Consider the following 25,135-nt stretch of genomic DNA (forward strand, 5'->3'; position numbering starts at 1 on the left):
TTGTCGGTTGTTAGATCTAAAAATTTCTAATCCACTTAGGTTTGGCCTCCTGAATGCGAATTTGGTGTCTATTTCATTAGAAAACATCTCAAACTCAATAAATTTAGCTTAGAATCTTTTGACTTCCTTTAAAATTAAATCATAATAATAAATTTATAACTAAAATTCCTTTAAAAATAAAGACAAAAAATACAATTCTATATATTTAAATAATATTTTTTTCGATTGTAAAAATAGTGTTATTCTTCTTAGAGGTCCCGAATTAAACATGTGCATCTGTAGGGTGTGTGGATTATCAATAACTAAGAAAAATTCTAAGCCTATATTACCTTGTAATCACTCTATACTATTAAAAAAACAAAATTTTTTGAGTTAATTATTTTCTTTCTAACTGTTTAAAATATCATAAACTATTACTTTATCCATTATACATATCAGATTATAGGATTGAAATGAGTACTTTCCAATCACATACCAATCTCCTACAACTTCAATTACAAGCATCAGATTGTATATCAATGTCACAACAATTAATGTGAAATAAAAAAGAAAAAAGGTAAATTAATTAGGAATAAATTCTTTACAACTAAGATTAAAGCCCTTTGTTGTAATCACATTCTTCAGATCTAACACATAACATCACTTTAATTGAGCTTTCATAAATCAGATCAATGATTATAAAAAACATTAACCAATTGTTAGTTGTTATATTAAATTTGAGTTTCACATTTTATAGGGAAAGATTATATCAACTTTTTCGAAGTAATAGTCTCTAAATGATGGTATCAAATGAGAAACTATAGCAAAAATACTCCAAATTTCAAAGATACATAGAATTTAAGTACAAGTTATAGTCCTTGCGTTATGTTTAAATGTTGGATCTAATCATTCTGTTCTAATTTGACATAATTCGTTCATTCTATTTTTATAATATCAATAGTAAATCCAAAGTGATACCATCATTAGTTGTGATTATTGGAAGCAAAGTTATATAATATAACCCATTTGTTAAATAAGAGTTTAATATAAAGATGGAATGTCTCTTTTCATCTCTTAATCTCAATTTCCCTTGTTTCCAACGCGTGGAAAGGATCCAATATTTCAAGTTTCAACAGCTTGCAATAATTTAAATGCTGAAAAAAATAAGTTATGAAGATGTCTTCAAAGCCAAAATTAAGTTGACTATCTGTGTGAGAGCTTGCTAAGAAAGTGAAAACAGTGATACTAGTCAACTATAAAACACAAAGGATGATAGCAGAAAGGATTATAATAAGGAAAGACGTAAGATTTTATGTTAAAGGATGAACTCATAAAATTTTAAGAATAAAAATATATTATTAATAAAAAATATTAGAAAAATATCTAAATTATATAAGAATTTAACGTTTTTTTTTTGTGGTGATGGTTCCGTCAATTCCCTCAATGCTGGAGGTTGTCGGTCGTTTCATATGAAAATGACCCAAAAGAATTTTTATTTGTGGTCTCCCTGCAGTTTTCCTTCTAATGGTAAGGTTTTTTTAGTAATATAAATCATTGTGTTGTGTGTGGTCCATGAACCCTGTTTCAATCATATAAATTCTTGTTTTCTCCTTGTTTTCTGAATTTGGTTGCAAGGCCTTTAATGCCCCTTTCTTTCTGTTTTTTTCCCCTTTTCTTTTCTATTGTACATCACTTAGAAAGTTAAGTGATGGCAGATATTATAATGACTTAATTAATAGAAGGAACCCCACTGTTTAAGGTACGGATAATGGAACGATGCCTAGCTAGATGGAGACCTTTTGTACCCATGTGACTTAAAACATACTCCGTAGGATAATTGGTCCAAAAGGAAAAACATCCCATTTAAGTGATGCTTTTGTTTAATTGTGGGCATCACTTAACCCACTTTCCAAGTGATTATAAACTTCAAAAAAGAGATTGCTTTTGTCTGCACCCAACCTTTCTAACACTGCTCTTCTCTTTCCACCGATTCCTTTTTACAAACAAGGCAACAAGACGTAAATAAAGATATTAAGATTCAAATTTTAAACTTGTTATATGATTTTGTAACTAATAATGTTATTACGAGGTAAGAAAGAGTTAAGTGTTGCATTTTCTTGGTACTTCTTATCATAAACTATACATTTGTTGCCACTCTTCTATCTATCAAATCTCAAAATTTTTAAAGTTTTATATCTTCTTCCAATTATGACTTCAATTTAATCAAATCTATTATCTAACAATTAAATCTATTTGTCATGTTAATCTACGTATAATCATCACCGTCGTGTAAGATTAGAAAAAGGGTTCTTTCACTCAAGCTCTCTCAACTATAAATCATCCACTCAACTTTCCTATTCTCTAGTTTGCAACTCTATGGGACGAGCATTTAATCGAGTCGAGTCAAAAAATTTTAATTTATTCAGTTTGACAAGTAATATTTTACAACTCGAACTTCTAAAAAAATTTAAAGTCGAATCGAGTTTAAGAAATTCGAATTGAGTTTCCATACTAATTTTATTATAATTATTTATAGTATTATTGCAATGATTTGTTCCAATTTCTTTAACTTTTTCTAACTATATAAAATAAATATATATTATATTCTTTTTCACATTATAATGTTATTTAATATATTAAATACAATCTAAAATTATGAAATATATTCATAATACCATATTTTAAAGAAAGTATTTTGAGGATAAAATATTGATGAGAGTATAAAAGAGTTAAGGAATTGATGGAAAGAAATAATTTATAAACAATTATAGTCAAAAGACCAAATTGAGTAAAATGCAAAGTTAATGGACTAAAAAGAGAGTACATTTTTAGTAGAAAAATAAAAATTGAAGTTACATAGATATTGTGGTATATGAACATATTGTTCAAATTTAGTAAAAAGAGACTTAAAATAAAGAATTAATTGAAGAAATAAAGAAATTATAAAAATTGAGGGACTAAATTGAAAAATATAAAATTTATTATCAGAAAGAGGAATTAAAAATACATATGTATTGCATGATGGTTTAGGAACACGTGGTTCAAATTTGATAAAAAAAAATGAACTTTAAATGAAGGAAGAATTGAAAGAGTAATAAAATCGAGGATTAAATCATAAAATTATCAAAATACTAGATCAAAATCTTCAAATTTTCAAGTAACTCAAAATTTCAAAATTTCAACTTGACCCAAACTCAAAAACAAATTACTAATTCGAGTTGACTTGAATAACTCGAAATTGAAAAAAAAATCGATTTCTCGAGTCGAGTTTTACTTAGTCCTACCTCCACCCATATCAGAAAGAATGAACAATTACTACAGTCCTATTTCTTAAATGTCAAGATTTGAACTTCAAACATAATATATGTTTTGATTTATTTTGGCATTATTATCCTTTTATAAAGATCGATATTTCCCCTAAACAAGAAAATGAAGTTTTAACTAAAGAAAGAGACTTTGAGATTACTTCCATAATTTGAAGTCTACAAAACCATAACTGGAGGACATCAGAGAAAAACCCTTTGAAGAAGAGAACTAGACAAGCAAATTGGTGAAACTATAATGACAAGGATCAAATGCGGTAGAGAAGCTAAAAACTTCACTCTCAGATTGCATAGACAACGAGATCATTCACATTGCATAGACAATTATAGTAAAACCAACAATTAACTTTCCATTAAGAAACAACAAAAACACTCCTCATAAAACTCTTCAAAGGTCCCAGAATAAACTCAACAAAAACATGATCTTAAAGTTTCTTCTAATTTGGAAACCATACCAAAACGGTACATACTTGAACGAATTCCTCCCTGCTTTGCATCGTAAATCCTTCAGCGGTACTGCCAAAGGAAAACAGAGAGCAACCAGGGGTGAAAAACGCTGATATGAGAAATATCAAGATTAAGATAACATTAATCATCAGATTAATAATTTCAAAGAGTCATTTGTATTACCTTAATGAATCCAATTTCCTTGGCATTGCTACGGAAGCACTGTCTGCAACACATGAGTCCATACTTCCTTATGATGGCATGGGGGTTTCCACATACACGACTAAAAGAAAAAGAAAACAGAGTATTAAACCACCAAAAAATAATCAAATAACCAAGACTATACCATATTGACCAAAAAAAATATACTTGAACAGATGTTTATCTATGCTACTTAACGCACAATTCATAACAATCTCAACATAAGGGAAAACCTATATCATTAGCACTATTGTACAAAAAGAAGATTACGATAAATAAACACCGAATCAATAACCTAAAAATATTATTTCAGATCGTTAACTTCAACCCAATAAATGCTAAAAAAATAAAATGTAGGAGAAAATTGAAGTCAAACAAGATAAAGAGTTAACAAGAGTAGTAACCTAATTGAAATTTCCGAAGCAATCAAAAGAATAAAGAAATGAGAGAAGATGAGGTTACCAGGCGCGAGAGCCAGGTCCGTAGGTCTTGGGGTGAGAATTCCAAACATTAGAGTGACCCATGATTGATCAAAAGCTATGAAAGGCGAAAATATGCTAGCGAGCTTACTGAAAAACCTAGAATCTGAGGAGCTTGACCAATTGGGGAAACGAGAATATTTATAGACGGATTCCAGAAACCCTAGTTTTGACATTCTGAACAGATTGTTTTCTTTTGGTCAAATTTTCAATTTCATCCTTATACTATACTCAATTTCAAGGTATTTTTTTAAATGATAAATTAGGAAAAGAATAACTATTCTTTTCGGTATAATCATTTATATATACCTATTGATAGATTAAGAAATGATCATTCAGCTCAGCTGGTAGAGCACAATATTTTTAATCTTGGGGTTATGGGATCGAGTCCCACGGAGGGCATTTCATAATTTGGAGGTCTTCTACGAAAGCTGCTCTCAACCTGGCATTAGGGGCAGCATACTATCCTACCTCCCCCTTACCCTATTACATATGGGAATAAGGGTTAGCTAATTTTTTTATTGATAGATTAATCTAGATTGAGTGTCTTATAGATTCATTATAAGACACTCATCCAAGTCTAGTTTACTCCATTCATAATAGGGTGAACTATACATTTAGTACATAAACTATTAGTTTTGGTCAATTTTAATACCTAAACTTTCAATTTTTTTCAAAATCATACTTAATGTTTAGTTCTTGTTTCATTTAAGTGCCCCATTGTTAAAAACTTAACAGACAAACTCGTCAACTGTCATGTCTATAATCGCCAGCCGTCGCATTCATCGGCTGATGAAGTCTAAACTTTCCAACCTGCACCTTTTCGACCACTTTAATGTGATTTTGGCCTTTGTTTTCATTTGAGAAATGCTTCAATCTCCCCAATTCGACGATGAACTCTTTGATTTTTCGTCCTTCAATCTCTGTTGTCAACCACCTGATGGGTCTAAAACTAGACTATGTTGGTCGACTCATCATTCTCTTGTGATCCACCATTCGGATTGGTCGTCCGTCCACATGAGCTATCCACTGTCTGCCCGTCCATTAATTTTTTAACGACAAAGTATTAAAATGAAACAAAAACTAAACGTTAGGTACGACTTTAATAAAAATGAAAGTTTAGATACTAAAATAAGCCAAAATTAATAGTTTAGGTACTAGATACAATATTTACAGTTCATGATATTTAATTTGAATCATTATTCATTAATATTATTTAAATGTCTTAATGTTTTATTTCATTAGATCAATTAATTGTTGATAAAAATAAAAAATAACTTTTTATAATTAAAAAATACTTTGATAACTATAATTCCACCTTTTGATGATATAACAAATCTTAAATTTTAATTATTTATAAAAAAACATATATTTTGACTAATGAAAATTTTAAACGATATTAATAATTTGGACTGGAAAATAACATTAACAATATAGAAAAGGATCAAATTATATCAAATTAAAATAGTGTGCCTAAATCCATAAATTTAATATAGTACAAGGATGAAAAATAAAATTTTAAAATTTATTATTTTTTGAACACATTTTCAACTTGAAAAAATAATTATTTAAATTATTTATACTACTGTACATATATATAGTTTATTTTTTCTATAATATATTCTCTTTGTTCTATTAAATATGTCTTTTATTGACTTATTTTGAAAAAACAAAAATTGTAAATTGTAATTATGATTACTTTAAATATTTTAAACGATTAAAATTTATAAAATCTTAAAACTTTTAATTTTTAAAATTGTTTGACTGAAGGCTTTTTTAAATATTATTTATATATTTTATCAAAAATGATTTTTAAATAATAATAAATAAAAATAAAAATGATCATAAAAAATTAGTAAGAGAAAAATTTTATGAGACAAAAGTAGTACTTTTTTGTCTTTTATTTATATATTTTTATCAAAAATGATTTTTAAATAATAATAAATAAAAATAAAAATGATCATAAAAAATTAGTAAGAGACAAATTTTATGAGACAAAAAGTAGTATTTTTTTGTCTTTTATGTCTGCAGCTTTGAAATTAATTTTTTATATAATCATGATAAATGAATTGTTGTTATTCACTGAATATTTAGATTCGATCTAGATTCCAGTATCATAAACGTTAGGGATGTGAACGTTCAATGCTGAAAGATTGAGAGTTATATTTGAACAAATATTATTATATATTTTCCTAAATTAATAAAAAAAATGAAGAAAAAAAATTCTTACAATAATGCCCTCAAGAATTTAGAACAACAAATGGAGTACTGAGAAATGCTCCCAAATACTTTCTATAGGCTATTACATCAATTAAGCTTACAACAACTTGCATGAATAAGAAGAAAAGGCAGGAAGCCAAATTTCACAACTACAATATGATTCCCTAATTGATTCATCCCTTCGAGTTTTGCCCCTAAGCATCATCCTTGCACTAAGATTAAAAGGACCCGATTCCGGTGATCAAATAGTTCTTATCGGATCTTTAACCCATCTTAGAAAGCCGAGTCTTGAATGCAAGGGAATCAACAGTAGCAGATCAATCAGCAGGTAACCGAAACTGGTTTCTCTAGACTTGCCATGTATGTCATATAGACAGTCCATAAATACGAAAACGAATTGCTCACCAGCGGCTGTCAAAATGAATGCCATAAGGAATAAATTTCATGAATAAAAGCCACATAGATGAAGAAAGAGGAAAGAAGGATGAACCATACCTGCAAATGAACTGGGACAAACCTGAAAGTGATGAAGTCACAAAAGGGCCAGTACATCACGCCATTTAACATTGTAGGAAGCAAGTCTCGCTTTATCTTGGAAACTATTTTTTCACCACTTTCACCTACACAACCATCCACAACAGCTTAACCTAAGTACTTGCATCAATTATTTCTTGAATGTGCGTGGTAAATGCAATATGACACCTAGCTGAATCACAAATATGGCTATATAAAGGTTATGCACGAACGTACACGAACGGAGGTATGTCCATGTTCGTTCATTTAATAAATAAATGAACATAAACGAACACGAACATAAATGAACAAATTTTTTTTTGTTCATGTTCGTTCATTAAGGAATATAGCTTGTTCATGTTCGTTCATTTAAATAATAAACGAACATAAACGAACACGAACAAATGAACATAAACGAACACAATAAACGAACAAAAAAAAAACTTATTCGAACACAACAAACGAATGTAAAAAAAAGTAAACAACGAGAATAACAACTTAAAATTCATTAATATAACCTGCAACTTTAGAGTTAATTTGTTCGAATACGATAAAAACATACATAAATCATAAATAAGCTATATGAATATAATAAAGTCTTAAAGTTAATTTGTTCAACAAAACAATCTTCTTGAAATCCAAACTTCAATAATCTTCGTAACATATTCAACTTGCCATCTATTCGAACATAAATGAACATAAATAAACGAACATAAACGAACATATAATCGAACGTTCACGAACGTAAATAAACGAACGAGCCCTTTGTTCATGTTCGTTCATTTAATTAAATGAACGTAAAATCTTGTTCATGTTCGTTCATTTAATAAATAAACGAACTTCCCGTTGCACGGTTCATGAACGGTTCGCTGAACGTTCAGTTCATTTACAGGCCTAGCAATGACATGCAAAATAAGGCAGCATAATAGAAGTACTTAATGAATGCAAACCTGTGTTTATCTCTTGACATGCAAGGAAAGGGCATAACATAGTAGCTATTGAAATGCAAAGCTGTGTTCAGCTTGTGACATGCAAGGAACATCCCTTGCAGACAAGCATTCAACGAGAAGAAAACAACAGTCATGAACGGTCCAAAAAGTAGCTGCCCCATGGCCATTTTCTTGAAAGTAGTGATCAAATCCCTCTTTGGAAAGAGTTTCAACATCAAGTTGAACCAGAAATGCAGCGACGGTCCTAATATCAACAATCCATATCCAGCCATTCGTGACGTCCTCACCAAATCGTAAGGACCCGCAGACGACTTGGAAATAATCTGACAGTAGAATTCCATATTAAAAACATGATAAAAGATGCAGGTCCTGACTCCAGATGCAAGTAATTACAGAGGCAAAATGTATAGTTCATAATCAACAGCAGGCAAACTATAGTCCATAGTGTTATATGCATACACCACATAAAGGAAATTATAATGTGTAAGAAATGCTGACAATGAAACTAAACTGAATTACAAGAAAACGAAGTTCAAACGATGATTAGACAACAAAATACCCCATAAATCAATATATCGTTTTTATAATGAATTACTACATGGTACTTTTTTAAGCATAAGTAAAGAAATTGTGATGCCTTTATGTTCTAAATGCTTATTTACAGCATAAGACAAGTCATATTTGACTTCAAAAACTCAAAGAAAACCTCCCATGTTTTTGGTGTGAAAATGCATCCTTTTCCAGGGGAAAAGTGAAGTTTCCAGCCAACCCAGAGGATTTTCTTTCCTTTTCCTCCACTTTCTCATCAGCCAAACTGAAGCCATATACGAAAGAGAAACAAAAACAAAAACAAAAACCCCATGGTTAAATCTTTCTTTTTAAAGAAAAGGGATTACCTAAGCAGACAAATCAGCAGCTGTATAAATAAGCGAGGAAGTAACGCTCTTTGTTAAAACGGGCCACGACTTCACCATTCCTAAATACCATCCAACAAACCCAACCTTCCCAAACGACGTGGTGGAAGACGACGAAGAAGAAGCCATAAGCGAAGGGGGGATCTCATAGTCTCACTTTCCGTAACACGTTCGGGAACCGAAAATACACTCTGGTTTGGGTCTGCGTTTCGTTCCTAAGAAACGGATGGATTCTGTTGATCGAGTCGGCTAAGTTGGGTTGTGACGCCAGACAGAATAGTGATTATCCTGTAGCCTAGCTCCGACAGACGATTCATAAGAGAAAATTCGCCCAAAAACCAGAGAAAAAAGTCTCTAGGGTTTAATAAAATATTATAAAATCAATAATTGTCTCAAAAGCAGTCCACAAGCCGGACTGTTATAGCAAAAAAATCGTCTTTATTCGAATTTTGCCAAAAATAGCAAAAATCGTATTTATTCGAATTTTGCCAAAAATAGCAAAATCCCGAAAATCACTCTAAATTGAAATTCGAAATAAAATAAGCAATCTCCCAAAAATACGGTCTAAATCGGATTTAAATTGACTTCCTAATTAACAATCGAAATATTATCATAAATAGTAAAAAATAACTAAATCTAGTGATTCGGAGGGGAAAACGGCAGAATTTGAGGTTGAAAAAAAGGCCACATGGAGCGTAGCTCCATGTGGAGAGCGTGCGCGTCGAAAAGAGCTTTCCGGATTGGGGTCTTATGCGCGATTCTGACACCTGTAGCCAAAGTTATGGCCAAAAGACTGAAACATACTCAAAACGACCCCAATAAGGAACATGTCACAATCAATTCCCGCCTTTGCGCTGATCTGCCAACTCATGGTATCTCAGCGCCATCAACGTGCAATCTGACAGCTCAGCATCATCTGTCTCGGATCCCCCTGCATCAGTCGCCCCGGGTTGGAAAGAACTCGTCCTCGAGTTCAGAGTAGTGTCATCAGGATCCACAAAACAATGACTCAGGTGCTTCACATTAAAGACATCAGAAGTCTTCAAGTGACTGGGAAGTCGCAACCTGTAAGCATTATCATTGATCTTCTGCACGACCTCACAAGGTCCAATCTTCGATCCTTAAGCTTATTATACTCACCAACAGGAAAACGATCACGAGTTAATACAGCCCAAACAAAATCACCAACATCAAAAAGTACCTGACGACGATGATTGTCGACCCGAGTCTTGTACTTGGTATTGCTCTCATGAATGGTCTGTTTCACTGCTCATGGATACCCCGAAGATACTTTGCCATCTCATCTGCTTTAGGACTGAAACGTCCTATACGTGGAATAGGGGCTAAGTCCAACACCCCGGATGGGTTCTGACCATAGACAATCTCAAATGGGCTTAAACCTGTGGTTCTGTTTTTTGATCTGTTGTAGGCAAATTCTGCCTGAGGCAATGCCAAATCCCACTGCTTCGGCTTCGTTCCTGCCAAACACCTTAAAAGGTTTCCCAAACTTCGGTTCACCACCTCAGTCTGGCCATCGTCTGGGGGTGGTAGGCGCTACTGAAATTCAACTGCGTTCCCAGTTTCCCCCACAGGCTCTTCCAGAAATGACTGATGAACTTAGTATCACGATCTGAAGTGATGGATCGAGGAACACCATGTAAACGCACAATCTCCTTGAAATAGAGATGGGCAATCCGGTCAGCATCCATAGTCTTTCTGCAAGCTACAAAATGAGCCATCTTGGAAAACCTGTCAACCACAACAAAGATAGAATCAGAGGCCCTTTGGGTGCGGGTAAGCCTAGTACAAAATCCATGCTGACATCGAACCAAGGAGCTTCAGGAACGGTAAGGGAGTGTACAATCCCGCATTGGTGAGAACTCCCTTAGATCGCTGGCACACATAACAACGGTCCACATAATGGGCCACATCACTAGTCAACTTGGGCCAATAAAATTCAGAAGAGATAAGGGCCAATGTCTTATCTCGGCCAAAGTGTCCCTCATTATGGAGTTCACTTATAATTTGCTGCCTCAATGAACAATCTGGAATGCACAATTGTAATCCACGAAAAGATACCCATTATGCAAAACAAAATCATGACGGTGACCCTCAGTTACCTCCTGAAATATCCTTCCAAAGGAAGGATCAGCTGCATACATATCTATGAACGTCTCAAATCCTGCAACTTTAGTACTCATGGTGGTGAGAAGTAAGGTACGACGGCTCAGGGCATCTGCGACGCGGTTCAAACTCCCTGCTTGGTGCCTCAGCGTAAAAGTGAATTCTTGCAAGTATGCTACCCACTTGGCATGACGTCTACTCAACTTGTGTTGGCCATTGATGTACTTCAAGGCCTCATGATCGGTAAACAGATAAACTCCTTCTGTACTAGGTAGTGACGCCAATGCTTCAGGGACTGAACTATGGCATAGAACTCCAGATCATAAGTGGAATAATTTTTCTTTGATCCCGATAGCTTCTCACTGAAAAAAGCAACCGGACGACCTGCCTGACTCAGAACACCACCAATGCCAACGCCAGATGCATCACAATTTACCTCGAACACTTTGTCAAAATCTGGAAGTGCCAAAACTGGAGCCTCGGTCATCTTCTGCTTGACCAGTTGAAAACTGGCCTCTGCCTCCTCAGACCACTGGAAATCACGCCCCTTGAGGCACTCTGTGATAGGGGCGATCAGAGTACTGAAATTTCTAATGAATCGACGGTAAAAAGACGCCAAGCCATGGAAACTTCGGATGTCATGTAAGGTTCTTGGTCTGGGCCACTCCAAGACTGCATCTATTTTTGACTGATCTGCATGAACACCATCAGTAGACACAACAAAACCAAGAAAAGTCACAGAAGTAGTGAAGAAAGAACACTTCTTTTGATTGACAAACAAGCACTCCGTTTTCAGCATCTCAAAAACAGCACGGAGGTGATCGAAGTGTGAAGTCCATGTCGGACTATAAACGAGGATATCATCGAAGTAAACTACAACAAATTTCCCCATAAAAGGCCGCGCATTGGATAACCCAAAGGCATGACCATCCACTCATACAACCCTTGTGGCGTTTTAAACGCCGTCTTCCACTCATCTCCAGGCCTTATTCTGATTTGGTGGTAACGCTCTTAAGGTCAATTTTTGAGAAGATCTTAGAACCAGATAGCTGATCCAACATATCATCTAGACGGGGAATGGAAACCGGTACTTCACTGTAATTCTGTTGATCGCTCGGCTGTCAACACATACGCCAAGAACCATCTTTCTTTGGCACTAACAGAGCAGGGACTGCACATGGGCTCATACTCTCTCGGATATAGCCCCTCTCCAACAACTCTTCCACCTGTCGCTGCAACTCTTCGGCCTCCTTGGGACTGAGGCGATATGCTGGTCGATTTGGCAAACTTGACCAGGAACAAGGTCAATTTGATGCTGAATCCCTCATAGGTGGTAGTCCAGGAGGAAGATCCTCTGGCATCAAGTTAGAGAATTCTGCTAGCAACCGCTGCACCTCTACTGGTAAATCTGTATCCACGTCTACTGCATTGTTCTCGCAAGGTAGCAAGGCATAGACCACGTCGCCATGCTCAATCTCATCTAAAAACCTGGACATAGAAAGCAGATTAGTATTATGGGTTACTGGGGTAGGAGTAAGTCCTTCCCGCCGGGGTGCCAACACAATCTTTTTTCCCTTGATGCTAAGGGAATATGTATTCTTCCGTCCATCATGAATGACACTGCGATCATACTGCCAAGGTCGACCCAACAATATATGACACGCATCCATAGACACAACATCACACCAGGCATTATCAAAATATTTTCTACCAATTGAAAAAGACACAAGGCATCGCCTATCAACTGTTACCTCACTGTCTTTATTTAGCCATGACAACTTGTATGGCTTAGGATCACGGTCCGTCTTCAACTGCAATTTCTGGACAACCTCCTCGGACACTACATTCTCACAACTGCCGCTGTCAATGATCATTTTGCAGACTTTATCTGCAACTGTGCAAGTCGTGTGGAAAATATTGGTTCTCAACCAATCGTCCCCTGAATCGCCCTTGGGGGTAAGTAGACTCTTGCGAACGACCAGAGTCTCATGACCATCTCCATACAGCACATCATCAGTCTCATCATCGTCATACACGGGTTCGCCAATCTCCTCAGTCTCGTCTTCCACGTTTTCCTCAATCAACAAATTTTTGCCCTTTTGACTAGCAGGCTTCCTGCAATCAGTCGCCCTATGCCCTTGTTCACCACAACGAAAACATCTAATAGTAGGGTTAGAATTACCCTGCGGTGGCTGCTGAGCAGGACGGGACTCTTGAGGGCGAACTGGTCGACTGTTGTGATCGCTCCTGATCACTGGTCTCCTGTTTTGCTGTTTTTCAACAGCAAGTGCACGCTGGTATGCTTCCGAAACACTCCACAATGAATGAAGGCTGAGGACATCTTGCAAGGGCTGGCGTAAACCCCCCAAATATCGCGCCACCATCTGCTCCTCCGTCTCAGATAAATCGTTCCGGGCGACCAATTGGTAAAACTCCTCCGTGTAATCATCGACTGATCGCGCGCCCTGCCTCAACGCATGAAGTCGCTGAAATAAGGTTTGCGTGTAGCCGAAGGGAAGGAAGTGGCCCTTCATCTTCTTTTTCATCTTCTCCCAATCAGTGATCTTGGCTTTGCCCTGTCTTTCTCGTGAACGTCGTAACTGTTCCCACCACGCAGATGCTCTTGCCTTGAGTTTGATGGCGATCAGTTTCACTTTCACACGATCGGGGACTTCCTTATATTCAAAAATACGCTCCACTTCATTAATCCAATCCACGAATCCCTCGGCCTGTAATGTACCAGAAAACTCAGGGAGATCGACCCGAAAACCGAGGTCTCCATGACGCTCCTCCCGACCACGGTGCTCCCGGAATCCTGCGCCCCGGAATCCTGCGCGATTGTGATATGGGTTTTCGAAAGTAGAATTTGTATCGTGATCAGAGGCCTCACGATCCTCTAAATCCTGCGCCGCCAGGCGCTGGGTTAATTCTGCGACTTGCCTCTGCAAATCCGCAATCATCACATCCTGAACGCTGCGATCACGGCGTTGGGCTTCCTCATTCGGAACCTGCTCACGACGACCACGACCACGACCTCCAGCCATTGAAACTGGTGAAATTTCCCAAGAAGATGTTGAAGCTCTGACACCAACTGACGCCAGACAGAATAGTGATATCCTGTAGGCTAGCTCCGACAGACGATTCACAAGAGAAAATTCGCCCAAAAACCAGAGAAAAAAAGTCTCTAGGGTTTAATAAAATATTATAAAATCAATAATTGTCTCAAAAGCAGTCCACAAGCCGGACTGTTATAGCAAAAAAATCGTCTTTATTCGAATTTTGCCAAAAATAGCAAAAATCGTATTTATTCGAATTTTGCCAAAAATAGCAAAATCCCGAAAATCACTCTAAATTGAAATTCGAAATAAAATAAGCAATCTCCCAAAAATACGGTCTAAATCGGATTTAAATTGACTTCCTAATTAACAATCGAAATATTACCATGTGGAGAGCGTGCGCGTCGAAAAGAGCTTTCCGGATTGGGGTCTTATGCGCGATTCTGACACCTGTAGCCAAAGTTATGGCCAAAAGACTGAAACATACTCAAAACGACCCCAATAAGGAACATGTCACAATCAATTCCCGCCTTTGCGCTGATCTGCCAACTCATGGTATCTCAGCGCCATCAACGTGCAATCTGACAGCTCAGCATCATCTGTCTCGGATCCCCCTGCATCAGTCGCCCCGGGTTGGAAAGAACTCGTCCTCGAGTTCAGAGTAGTGTCATCAGGATCCACAAAACAATGACTCAGGTGCTTCACATTAAAGACATCAGAAGTCTTCAAGTGACTGGGAAGTCGCAACCTGTAAGCATTATCATTGATCTTCTGCACGACCTCACAAGGTCCAATCTTCCGATCCTTAAGCTTATTATACTCACCAACAGGAAAACGATCACGAGTTAATACAGCCCAAACAAAATCACCAACATCAAAAGTACCTGACGACGATGATTGTCGACCGAGTCTTGTACTTGGTATTGCTCTCATGAATGGTCTGTTTCACCTGCTCATGGATACCCCGAAGATACTTTGCCATCTCATCTGCTTTAGGACTGAAACGTCCTATACGTGGAATAGGGGCTAAGTCCAACACCCCGGATGGGTTCTGACCATAGACAATCTCAAATGGGCTTAAACCTGTGGTTCTGTTTTTTGATCTGTTGTAGGCAAATTCTGCCTGAGGCAATGCCAAATCCCACTGCTTCGGCTTCGTTCCTGCCAAACACCTTAAAAGGTTTCCCAAACTTCGGTTCACCACCTCAGTCTGGCCATCCGTCTGGGGGTGGTAGGCGCTACTGAAATTCAACTGCGTTCCCAGTTTCCCCACAGGCTCTTCCAGAAATGACTGATGAACTTAGTATCACGATCTGAAGTGATGGATCGAGGAACACCATGTAAACGCACAATCTCCTTGAAATAGAGATGGGCAATCCGGTCAGCATCCATAGTCTTTCTGCAAGCTACAAAATGAGCCATCTTGGAAAACCTGTCAACCACAACAAAGATAGAATCAGAGGCCCTTTGGGTGCGGGGTAAGCCTAGTACAAAATCCATGCTGACATCGAACCAAGGAGCTTCAGGAACAGGTAAGGGAGTGTACAATCCCGCATTGGTGAGAACTCCCTTAGATCGCTGGCACACATAACAACGGTCCACATAATGGGCCACATCACTAGTCAACTTGGGCCAATAAATTCAGAAGAGATAAGGGCCAATGTCTTATCTCGGCCAAAGTGTCCCTCATTATGGAGTTCACTTATAATTTGCTGCCTCAATGAACAATCTGGAATGCACAATTGTAATCCACGAAACAGATACCCATTATGCAAAACAAATCATGACGGTGACCCTCAGTTACCTCCTGAAATATCCTTCCAAAGGAAGGATCAGCTGCATACATATCTATGAACGTCTCAAATCCTGCAACTTTAGTACTCATGGTGGTGAGAAGTAAGGTACGACGGCTCAGGGCATCTGCGACGCGGTTCAAACTCCCTGCTTGGTGCCTCAGCGTAAAAGTGAATTCTTGCAAGTATGCTACCCACTTGGCATGACGTCTACTCAACTTGTGTTGGCCATTGATGTACTTCAAGGCTCATGATCGGTAAACAGAATAAACTCCTTCTGTACTAGGTAGTGACGCCAATGCTTCAGGGACTGAACTATGGCATAGAACTCCAGATCATAAGTGGAATAATTTTTCTTTGATCCCGATAGCTTCACTGAAAAAAGCAACCGGACGACCTGCCTGACTCAGAACACCACCAATGCCAACGCCAGATGCATCACAATTTACCTCGAACACTTTGTCAAAATCTGGAAGTGCCAAACTGGAGCCTCGGTCATCTTCTGCTTGACCAGTTGAAAACTGGCCTCTGCCTCCTCAGACCACTGGAAATCACGCCCCTTGAGGCACTCTGTGATAGGGGCGATCAGAGTACTGAAATTTCTAATGAATCGACGGTAAAAAGACGCCAAGCCATGGAAACTTCGGATGTCATGTAAGGTTCTTGGTCTGGGCCACTCCAAGACTGCATCTATTTTGACTGATCTGCATGAACACCATCAGTAGACACAACAAAACCAAGAAAAGTCACAGAAGTAGTGAAGAAAAAGAACTTCTTTTGATTGACAAACAAGCACTCCGTTTTCAGCATCTCAAAAACAGCACGGAGGTGATCGAAGTGTGAAGTCCATGTCGGACTATAAACGAGGATATCATCGAAGTAAACTACAACAAATTTCCCCATAAAAGGCCGCAAGACCTGATGCATAAATCTCATGAATGTACTGGGCGCATTGGATAACCCAAAAGGCATGACCATCCACTCATACAACCCTTGTGGCGTTTTAAACGCCGTCTTCCACTCATCTCCAGGCCTTATTCTGATTTGGTGGTAACCGCTCTTAAGGTCAATTTTTGAGAAGATCTTAGAACCAGATAGCTGATCCAACATATCATCTAGACGGGGAATTGGAAACCGGTACTTCACTGTAATTCTGTTGATCGCTCGGCTGTCAACACACATACGCCAAGAACCATCTTTCTTTGGCACTAACAGAGCAGGGACTGCATGGGCTCATACTCTCTCGGATATAGCCCCTCTCCAACAACTCTTCCACCTGTCGCTGCAACTCTTCGGCCTCCTTGGGACTGAGGCGATATGCTGGTCGATTTGGCAAACTTGACCCAGGAACAAGGTCAATTGATGCTGAATATCCCTCATAGGTGGTAGTCCAGGAGGAAGATCCTCTGGCATCAAGTTAGAGAATTCTGCTAGCAACCGCTGCACCTCTACTGGTAAATCTGTATCCACGTCTACTGCATTGTTCTCGCAAGGTAGCAAGGCATAGACCACGTCGCCATGCTCAATCTCATCTAAAAACCTGGACATAGAAAGCAGATTAGTATTGGGTACTGGGGTAGGAGTAAGTCCTTCCCGCCGGGGTGCCAACACAATCTTTTTCCCTTGATGCTAAGGGAATATGTATTCTTCCGTCCATCATGAATGACACTGCGATCATACTGCCAAGGTCGACCCAAAAATATATGACACGCATCCATAGACACAACATCAACCAGGCATTATCAAAATATTTCTACCAATTGAAAAAGACACAAGGCATCGCCTATCAACTGTTACCTCACTGTCTTTATTTAGCCATGACAACTTGTATGGCTTAGGATGACGGTCCGTCTTCAACTGCAATTTCTGGACAACCTCCTCGGACACTACATTCTCACAACTGCCGCTGTCAATGATCATTTTGCAGACTTTATCTGCAACTGTGCAAGTCGTGTGGAAAATATTGGTTCTCAACCAATCGTCCCCTGAATCGCCCTTGGGGGTAAGTAGACTCTTGCGAACGACCAGAGTCTCATGACCATCTCCATACAGCACATCATCAGTCTCATCATCGTCATACACGGGTTCGCCAATCTCCTCAGTCTCGTCTTCCACGTTTTCCTCAATCAACAAATTTTTGCCCTTTTGACTAGCAGGCTTCCTGCAATCAGTCGCCCTATGCCCTTGTTCACCACAACGAAAACATCTAATAGTAGGGTTAGAATTACCCTGCGGTGGCTGCTGAGCAGGACGGGACTCTTGAGGGCGAACTGGTCGACTGTTGTGATCGCTCCTGATCACTGGTCTCTGTTTTGCTGTTTTTCAACAGCAAGTGCACGCTGGTATGCTTCCGAAACACTCCACAATGAATGAAGGCTGAGGACATCTTGCAAGGGCTGGCGTAAACCCCCCAAATATCGCGCCACCATCTGCTCCTCCGTCTCAGATAAATCGTTCCGGGCGACCAATTGGTAAAACTCCTCCGTGTAATCATCGACTGATCACGCGCCCTGCCTCAACGCATGAAGTCGCTGAAATAAGGTTTGCGTGTAGCCGAAGGGAAGGAAGTGGCCTTCATCTTCTTTTTCATCTTCTCCAATCAGTGATCTTGGCTTTGCCCTGTCTTTCTCGTGAACGTCGTAACTGTTCCCACCACGCAGATGCTCTGCCCTTGAGTTTGATGGCGATCAGTTTCACTTTCACACGATCGGGGACTTCCTTATATTCAAAAATACGCTCCACTTCATTAATCCAATCCACGAATCCCTCGGCCTGTAATGTACCAGAAAACTCAGGGAGATCGACCCGAAAACCGAGGTCTCCATGACGCTCCTCCCGACCACGGTGCTCCCGGAATCCTGCGCCCCGGAATCCTGCGCGATTGTGATATGGGTTTTCGAAAGTAGAATTTGTATCGTGATCAGAGGTCTCACGATCCTCTAAATCCTGCGCCGCCAGGCGCTGGGTTAATTCTGCGACTTGCCTCTGCAAATCCGCAATCATCACATCCTGAACGCTGCGATCACGGCGTTGGGCTTCCTCATTCGGAACCTGCTCACGACGACCACGACCACGACCTCCAGCCATTGAAACTGGTGAAATTTCCCAAGAAGATGTTGAAGCTCTGACACCAACTGACGCCAGACAGAATAGTGATTATCCTGTAGGCTAGCTCCGACAGACGATTCATAAGAGAAAATTCGCCCAAAAACCAGAGAAAAAAGTCTCTAGGGTTTAATAAAATATTATAAAATCAATAATTGTCTCAAAAGCAGTCCACAAGCCGGATTGTTATAGCAAAAAAATCGTCTTTATTCGAATTTTGCCAAAATAGCAAAAATCGTATTTATTCGAATTTTGCCAAAAATAGCAAAATCCTGAAAATCACTCTAAATTGAAATTCGAAATAAAATAAGCAATCTCCCAAAAATACGGTCTAAATCGGATTTAAATTGACTTCCTAATTAACAATCGAAATATTACCATAAATAGTAAAATATAACTAAATCTAGTGATTCGGAGGGGAAAACGGCAGAATTTGAGGTTGAAAAAAAGGCCACATGGAGCGTAGCTCCATGTGGAGAGCGTGCGCGTCGAAAAGAGCTTTCCGGATTGGGATCTTATGCGCGATTCTGACACCTGTAGCCAAAGTTATGGCCAAAAGACTGAAACTACTCAAAACGACCCAATAAGGAACATGTCACAATCAATTCCCGCCTTTGCGCTGATCTGCCAACTCATGGTATCTCAGCGCCATCAACGTGCAATCTGACAGCTCAGCATCATCTGTCTCGGATCCCCTGCATCAGTCGCCCCGGGTTGGAAAGAACTCGTCCTCGAGTTCAGAGTAGTGTCATCAGGATCCACAAAACAATGACTCAGGTGCTTCACATTAAAGACATCAGAAGTCTTCAAGTGACTGGGAAGTCGCAACCTGTAAGCATTATCATTGATCTTGCACGACCTCACAAGGTCCAATCTTCGATCCTTAAGCTTATTATACTCACCAACAGGAAAACGATCACGAGTTAATACAGCCCAAACAAAATCACCAACATCAAAAAGTACCTGACGACGATGATTGTCGACCCGAGTCTTGTACTTGGTATTGCTCTCATGAATGGTCTGTTTCACCTGCTCATGGATACCCCGGAGATACTTTGCCATCTCATCTGCTTTAGGACTGAAACGTCCTATACGTGGAATAGGGGCTAAGTCCAACACCCCGGATGGGTTCTGACCATAGACAATCTCAAATGGGCTTAAACTGTGGTTCTGTTTTTTGATCTGTTGTAGGCAAATTCTGCCTGAGGCAATGCCAAATCCCACTGCTTCGGCTTCGTTCCTGCCAAACACCTTAAAAGGTTTCCCAAACTTCGGTTCACCACCAGTCTGGCCATCCGTCTGGGGTGGTAGGCGCTACTGAAATTCAACTGCGTTCCCAGTTTCCCCCACAGGCTCTTCCAGAAATGACTGATGAACTTAGTATCACGATCTGAAGTGATGGATCGAGGAACACCATGTAAACGCACAATCTCCTTGAAATAGAGATGGGCAATCCGGTCAGCATCCATAGTCTTTCTGCAAGCTACAAAATGAGCCATCTTGGAAAACCTGTCAACCACAACAAAGATAGAATCAGAGGCCCTTTGGGTGCGGGGTAAGCCTAGTACAAAATCCATGCTGACATCGAACCAAGGAGCTTCAGGAACAGGTAAGGGAGTGTACAATCCCGCATTGGTGAGAACTCCCTTAGATCGCTGGCACACATAACAACGGTCCACATAATGGGCCACATCACTAGTCAACTTGGGCCAATAAATTCAGAAGAGATAAGGGCCAATGTCTTATCTCGGCCAAAGTGTCCCTCATTATGGAGTTCACTTATAATTTGCTGCCTCAATGAACAATCTGGAATGCACAATTGTAATCCACGAAACAGATACCCATTATGCAAAACAAAATCATGACGGTGACCCTCAGTTACCTCCTGAAATATCCTTCCAAAGGAAGGATCAGCTGCATACATATCTATGAACGTCTCAAATCCTGCAACTTTAGTACTCATGGTGGTGAGAAGTAAGGTACGACGGCTCAGGGCATCTGCGACGCGGTTCAAACTCCCTGCTTGGTGCCTCAGCGTAAAAGTGAATTCTTGCAAGTATGCTACCCACTTGGCATGACGTCTACTCAACTTGTGTTGGCCATTGATGTACTTCAAGGCCTCATGATCGGTAAACAGAATAAACTCCTTCTGTACTAGGTAGTGACGCCAATGCTTCAGGGACTGAACTATGGCATAGAACTCCAGATCATAAGTGGAATAATTTTTCTTTGATCCCGATAGCTTCTCACTGAAAAAAGCAACCGGACGACCTGCCTGACTCAGAACACCACCAATGCCAACGCCAGATGCATCACAATTTACCTCGAACACTTTGTCAAAATCTGGAAGTGCCAAAACTGGAGCCTCGGTCATCTTCTGCTTGACCAGTTGAAAACTGGCCTCTGCCTCCTCAGACCACTGGAAATCACGCCCCTTGAGGCACTCTGTGATAGGGGCGATCAGAGTACTGAAATTTCTAATGAATCGACGGTAAAAAGACGCCAAGCCATGGAAACTTCGGATGTCATGTAAGGTTCTTGGTCTGGGCCACTCCAAGACTGCATCTATTTTGATGATCTGCATGAACACCATCAGTAGACACAACAAAACCAAGAAAAGTCACAGAAGTAGTGAAGAAAGAACACTTCTTTTGATTGACAAACAAGCACTCCGTTTTCAGCATCTCAAAAACAGCACGGAGGTGATCGAAGTGTGAAGTCCATGTCGGACTATAAACGAGGATCATCGAAGTAAACTACAACAAATTTCCCCATAAAAGGCCGCAAGACCTGATGCATAAATCTCATGAATGTACTGGGCGCATTGGATAACCCAAAAGGCATGACCATCCACTCATACAACCCTTGTGGCGTTTTAAACGCCGTCTTCCACTCATCTCCAGGCCTTATTCTGATTTGGTGGTAACCGCTCTTAAGGTCAATTTTTGAGAAGATCTTAGAACCAGATAGCTGATCCAACATATCATCTAGACGGGGAATTGGAAACCGGTACTTCACTGTAATTCTGTTGATCGCTCGGCTGTCAACACACATACGCCAAGAACCATCTTTCTTTGGCACTAACAGAGCAGGGACTGCACATGGGCTCATACTCTCTCGGATATAGCCCCTCTCCAACAACTCTTCCACCTGTCGCTGCAACTCTTCGGCCTCCTTGGGACTGAGGCGATATGCTGGTCGATTTGGCAAACTTGACCCAGGAACAAGGTCAATTGATGCTGAATATCCCTCATAGGTGGTAGTCCAGGAGGAAGATCCTCTGGCATCAAGTTAGAGAATTCTGCTAGCAACCGCTGCACTCTACTGGTAAATCTATCCACGTCTACTGCATTGTTCTCGCAAGGTAGCAAGGCATAGACCACGTCGCCATGCTCAATCTCATCTAAAAACCTGGACATAGAAAGCAGATTAGTATTATGGGTTACTGGGGTAGGAGTAAGTCCTTCCCGCCGGGGTGCCAACACAATCTTTTTTCCCTGAGCTAAGGGAATTTGTATTCTTCCGTCCATCATGAATGACACTGCGATCATACTGCCAAGGTCGACCAACAATATATGACACGCATCCATAGACACAACATCACACCAGGCATTATCAAAATATTTTCTACCAATTGAAAAAGACACAAGGCATCGCCTATCAACTGTTACCTCACTGTCTTTATTAGCCATGACAACTTGTATGGCTTAGGATGACGGTCCGTCTTCAACTGCAATTTCTGGACAACCTCCTCGGACACTACATTCTCACAACTGCCGCTGTCAATGATCATTTTGCAGACTTTATCTGCAACTGTGCAAGTCGTGTGGAAAATATTGGTTCTCAACCAATCGTCCCCTGAATCGCCCTTGGGGGTAAGTAGACTCTTGCGAACGACCAGAGTCTCATGACCATCTCCATACAGCACATCATCAGTCTCATCATCGTCATACACGGGTTCGCCAATCTCCTCAGTCTCGTCTTCCACGTTTCCTCAATCAACAAATTTTTGCCCTTTGACTAGCAGGCTTCCTGCAATCAGTCGCCCTATGCCCTTGTTCACCACAACGAAAACATCTAATAGTAGGGTTAGAATTACCCTGCGGTGGCTGCTGAGCAGGACGGGACTCTTGAGGGCGAACTGGTCGACTGTTGTGATCGCTCCTGATCACTGGTCTCCTGTTTTGCTGTTTTTCAACAGCAAGTGCACGCTGGTATGCTTCCGAAACACTCCACAATGAATGAAGGCTGAGGACATCTTGCAAGGGCTGGCGTAAACCCCCAAATATCGCGCCACCATTTGCTCCTCCGTCTCAGATAAATCGTTCCGGGCGACCAATTGGTAAAACTCCTCCGTGTAATCATCGACTGATCGCGCGCCTGCCTCAACGCATGAAGTCGCTGAAATAAGGTTTGCGTGTAGCCGAAGGGAAGGAAGTGGCCCTTCATCTTCTTTTTCATCTTCTCCCAATCAGTGATCTTGGTTTTGCCCTGTCTTTCTCGTGAACGTCGTAACTGTTCCACCACGCAGATGCTCTGCCCTTGAGTTTGATGGCGATCAGTTTCACTTTCACACGATCGGGGACTTCCTTATATTCAAAAATACGCTCCACTTCATTAATCCAATCCACGAATCCCTCGGCCTGTAATGTACCAGAAAACTCAGGGAGATCGACCCGAAAACCGAGGTCTCCATGACGCTCCTCCCGACCACGGTGCTCCCGGAATCCTGCGCCCCGGAATCCTGCGCGATTGTGATATGGGTTTTCGAAAGTAGAATTTGTATCGTGATCAGAGGCCTCACGATCCTCTAAATCCTGCGCCGCCAGGCGCTGGGTTAATTCTGCGACTTGCCTCTGCAAATCCGCAATCATCACATCCTGAACGCTGCGATCACGGCGTTGGGCTTCCTCATTCGGAACCTGCTCACGACGACCACGACCACGACCTCCAGCCATTGAAACTGGTGAAATTTCCCAAGAAGATGTTGAAGCTCTGACACCACTGACGCCAGACAGAATAGTGATTATCCTGTAGGCTAGCTCCGACAGACGATTCACAAGAGAAAATTCGCCCAAAAACCAGAGAAAAAAGTCTCTAGGGTTAATAAAATATTATAAAATCAATAATGTCTCAAAAGCAGTCCACAAGCCGGACTGTTATAGCAAAAAATCGTCTTTATTCGAATTTTGCCAAAATAGCAAAAATCGTATTTATTCGAATTTTGCCAAAAATAGCAAAATCCCGAAAATCACTCTAAATTGAAATTCGAAATAAAATAAGCAATCTCCCAAAAATACGGTCTAAATCGGATTTAAATTGACTTCCTAATTAACAATCGAAATATTACCATAAATAGTAAAATATAACTAAATCTAGTGATTCGGAGGGGAAAACGGCAGAATTTGAGGTTGAAAAAAAGGCCACATGGAGCGTAGCTCCATGTGGAGAGCGTGCGCGTCGAAAAGAGCTTTCCGGATTGGGGTCTTATGCGCGATTCTGACACCTGTAGCCAAAGTTATGGCCAAAAGACTGAAACATACTCAAAACGACCCCAATAAGGAACATGTCACAATCAATTCCCGCCTTTGCGCTGATCTGCCAACTCATGGTATCTCAGCGCCATCAACGTGCAATCTGACAGCTCAGCATCATCTGTCTCGGATCCCCCTGCATCAGTCGCCCCCGTGAGAAGCGGGTGAGGCTACCGAATCTACGCAAAGAACCGCTCATTGTATTTTCCTTTTTCTTCTGAGGGCTTCTTTTGTTTCTCTCCTTCAATGGCGTCGGCTTACTGTTTATGTTTTCTTTGAAGCTTTCATCATTGAAAGGGTTTAGCGGTGGTTTTACTTGTTTTAAGGTTGATATATATATATATATATATTAATTAAAGTATACAAATGATCAGGATTAAAGTGCTGTTTTGGTGAGTATATAAATTAGGAAAATTATATTGTTGAACACCACTAACTAATGGGTAATTACTATTAATTTAATTTATAAAAATTTAAAATTTTAAGCACTCAATATA

At 39.8% G+C, this 25,135-nt stretch overlaps 1 protein-coding gene, 1 long non-coding RNA gene and 1 pseudogene across 3 annotated transcripts; all 3 read right to left on the bottom strand.

Moving 5' to 3' along the window:
- Nucleotides 1-3,629: 3,629 nt before the first annotated feature.
- On the bottom strand, nt 3,630-4,600 carry LOC120202224 (40S ribosomal protein S29-like). Of its 2 annotated transcripts, none has more exons than XM_039202679.1 (3): nt 4,413-4,600; nt 3,933-4,032; nt 3,630-3,843 (listed from the first exon to the last, which is right to left on the bottom strand). In XM_039202679.1, exons 1-3 carry the CDS (start codon nt 4,472-4,474, stop codon nt 3,691-3,693), a joined length of 315 nt encoding a protein of 104 aa, XP_039058610.1. In that variant the 5' UTR covers nt 4,475-4,600; the 3' UTR covers nt 3,630-3,690. The 2 variants fall into 2 exon arrangements, with proteins under 2 accessions (XP_039058610.1, XP_039058611.1); XM_039202680.1 differs by having other exon boundaries at nt 3,691-3,818; nt 4,413-4,580.
- A 2,317-nt stretch (nt 4,601-6,917) lies between these two features.
- On the bottom strand, nt 6,918-7,339 carry LOC120202227. The gene is made up of 2 exons (XR_005523718.1): nt 7,145-7,339; nt 6,918-7,060 (listed from the first exon to the last, which is right to left on the bottom strand). It is a non-coding gene; the product is annotated as an uncharacterized LOC120202227 (long non-coding RNA).
- A 709-nt stretch (nt 7,340-8,048) lies between these two features.
- LOC120202212 lies at nt 8,049-24,925 on the bottom strand (annotated as a pseudogene).
- Nucleotides 24,926-25,135: the final 210 nt, after the last annotated feature.

This window comes from Hibiscus syriacus, unplaced genomic scaffold, assembly GCF_006381635.1.
Source record: "Hibiscus syriacus cultivar Baekdansim isolate YM2019G1 unplaced genomic scaffold, ASM638163v2 tig00008289_pilon, whole genome shotgun sequence".
NCBI classification, from domain to species: domain Eukaryota; kingdom Viridiplantae; phylum Streptophyta; class Magnoliopsida; order Malvales; family Malvaceae; genus Hibiscus; species Hibiscus syriacus.